Below are 2,455 nucleotides of genomic sequence, written 5' to 3' on the forward strand. Positions count from 1 at the left end.
CTCAAGCGCTGTGAAATACATTGACCGCGCCTTCTTTCCCTCCGTCTCCATGGTGACTCGCTTAATCTGTGCTCCACTAATCAGGGCTTTATGTATCCTCGTGCACACGCTTAACTTGGGGTTAAAGCAACTCCGCGTTGACTGAACTAATTGTTATCAGCCTTTCTGAAACCGAATATTCCGAGTTGGACAGTTCGGGGTTACTCAACCCTGAGTATCGTTTTTTACTCTGAGTTTTCTAAACCCGCTTCCTGAAATAGGGCCTAGGTGTGCAATATTTCTTTCAACATAGTACTCACAGGTTGATTAGTGCTTTGTTTTGTATGGAAATATATTTCTACTCTATTATCGTACCCATATGTATTTAATTTTATTTCATATTTTACTATTGAGAAGCACTTTGGTGTACCTCTGGTTTTAAATGTGCTATATAAATAAAGTATTGATTGATATTGATTGATTGGTAAACAGCAAAATGGTGCATTACTGCCACCAACCAGTCTGAGAGATATTACCCCAGTAGCAGCTGACTGACTCTTGAGGTTTATTGCTGATTGACAGCACCTGTGTGAAGTAGTGCTTGAAGTGTGTATAAAAGCAGCAGGTGTGTTTTGCTTCAGTATGGGCACCTTTTCTGTTGTTATACCAGCTTGGCAGAAAACTCAGCATTTACTGTTGCGCAGCACTTTTGAGAATGGGTAAGACTTCTTCCTAGTAATTGCTGCAACTTGTTTGGCCAAAGGAGTGAAAGGTTTCTGTGCTGACTTAAACTTTACCAAAACTTGTATTGTTTTAAAATTTATTCTTTGGCTTTGCAGCCAAGAAAGTGCTGATTGTGTATGCCCATGAGAGCCCTGCCTCTTTCAATGCTGCTGCCAAAGATGCTGCTGTGGCAGCTCTGACTGCTCAAGGCTGCACTGTAGAGGTGTCTGACCTGTACGCCATGAAGTTCAAAGCTGCTGCTACTACTGAGGACATCACTGGTATACAAATATTCTGCAGGTATAGCAATGCTTTAGCTGTGATTGCTTTTCAGATACAAATACTGTATTTTTGTCACAGGTGGAGTGAAGGATGCTGAGAACTTCTGCTACGCAAAAGAGATCAAATTGGCATCAGAGGAGGGCAGACTTGCAGATGACATCAAAAAAGAGCAGGAGAAGCTCAAGGAGGCAGACCTTGTCATCTTTCAGGTAGTGTCTGACTGGAATCGTCTTTGTGGTCAGCTAACAGGTGTCAACATCAAAATGACCATTAAACCTGTGTTCCCAGTTCCCCATGTACTGGTCATCTGTTCCGGCAATCATGAAGGGGTGGATGGATCGTGTGTTGGGCTTTGCCTACGCACAGGAGAAGCGGTACAGTGAGGGGATCTTCAAGGTGAGAGCTCCACCAACATGTCTGTGTTCAGGCTGTGTCCTCTCCCTCTTTGCTCACTCCTTGCTCTCTGTACAGGACAAGAAAGCCATGCTGTCCTTCACCACTGACTGTCCTGAATCTGTGTACAGTGACACTGGCATCAATGGTGACATCAATGTCACACTGTGGCCACTGCAGGTGAGGTCTCACTATAAACGGAGCCAAGCATGAAATGATCTGTCATGTGGTAACAGCTGCTCCTCCCTGTGTGCAGAACGGGATCCTGAACTACTGTGGCTTCCAGGTTTTTGCCCCTCAGATCTTCTGGGATCCTGCTACTGGTTCTCCTGAATCTCGCAGCTCCATGCTGGAGGGCTGGCGCACACGACTGCAAAACCTCTGTGGGGAAGCCAGTGTGTACTTTGCTCCCTTGGACTACTTTGACAAGGAGAAGGGTTTCCTGCTGAAGCCTGAGGTCAAAGAGAAATATGCCAGCAAAGAATCTGGCCTCACAGTGGGGATCCACATGGGCAAGCCACTGCCAGCCAACAGCCAGACCAAGGCCGGGGTCTGACAACGGAGTGGGTCCATGTAATGTCTTAAAATGTGTGCTGCAATAAAAAAGCTGCTTTATTGGAACTTCAGTTTGAGCAATGAGTTTCAAATGCACCACTTTGGTTTCATACAGTTCAGCCATCTAGAAAATGGTACATATACATAACAGGATACACAAAGCTGTCTCTGTAGGCTTTCAAGACTGGTGTCATTATCCAACACTGACCAAATTGCTGCTTGGGGCTTTGTTGCCTGCTAGAAATGTGAGCTGGCAATGGTAACTTGGAACTGCACACAAACTGATGCAATGCATGGTGCATTTGGTTAGCTTCTCTACATTATCCTGCTGAGTAACAGCTTGATCCATCCAGCTCACTACACAATCTATAACGTGATGGTAGCACATTATCCTTTAATTCACATATCAATAATGTCACACGTGCAGCATATTTCCAACTCCGTAATATCAATCGCCTCCGCCCTTTCCTCACTCCTCATGCCACTGCCATTCTCGTCCATAATCTTATCTCTCGAATTGACT

The 2,455-nt window shown here is 45.0% G+C and overlaps 1 protein-coding gene across 1 annotated transcript; it reads left to right on the forward strand.

The window, feature by feature from the left end:
- Positions 1-644: 644 nt before the first annotated feature.
- Positions 645-1,978, forward strand: LOC308390681 (NAD(P)H dehydrogenase [quinone] 1-like). The gene is made up of 6 exons (XM_080872921.1): positions 645-698; positions 819-983; positions 1,063-1,193; positions 1,273-1,380; positions 1,456-1,557; positions 1,634-1,978. Exons 1-6 carry the CDS (start codon positions 695-697, stop codon positions 1,931-1,933), a joined length of 810 nt encoding a protein of 269 aa, XP_080729047.1. The 5' UTR covers positions 645-694; the 3' UTR covers positions 1,934-1,978.
- The last annotated feature ends 477 nt before the right edge of the window (positions 1,979-2,455 follow it).

This window comes from Rhamphochromis sp. 'chilingali' (assembly GCF_963969265.1).
Source record: "Rhamphochromis sp. 'chilingali' genome assembly, chromosome: 22".
In the NCBI taxonomy this organism is placed as follows: domain Eukaryota; kingdom Metazoa; phylum Chordata; class Actinopteri; order Cichliformes; family Cichlidae; genus Rhamphochromis; species Rhamphochromis sp. 'chilingali'.

What these genes read in the sequence shown, in the direction of transcription:
- LOC308390681 (XM_080872921.1), top strand. An exon ending in CAGACCTTGTCATCTTTCAG is followed by an intron (nt 1,194 to 1,272) that starts GTAGTGTCTGAC and finishes CTGTGTTCCCAG; the next exon opens with TTCCCCATGTACTGGTCATC. An exon ending in TCACACTGTGGCCACTGCAG is followed by an intron (nt 1,558 to 1,633) that starts GTGAGGTCTCAC and finishes CCCTGTGTGCAG; the next exon opens with AACGGGATCCTGAACTACTG.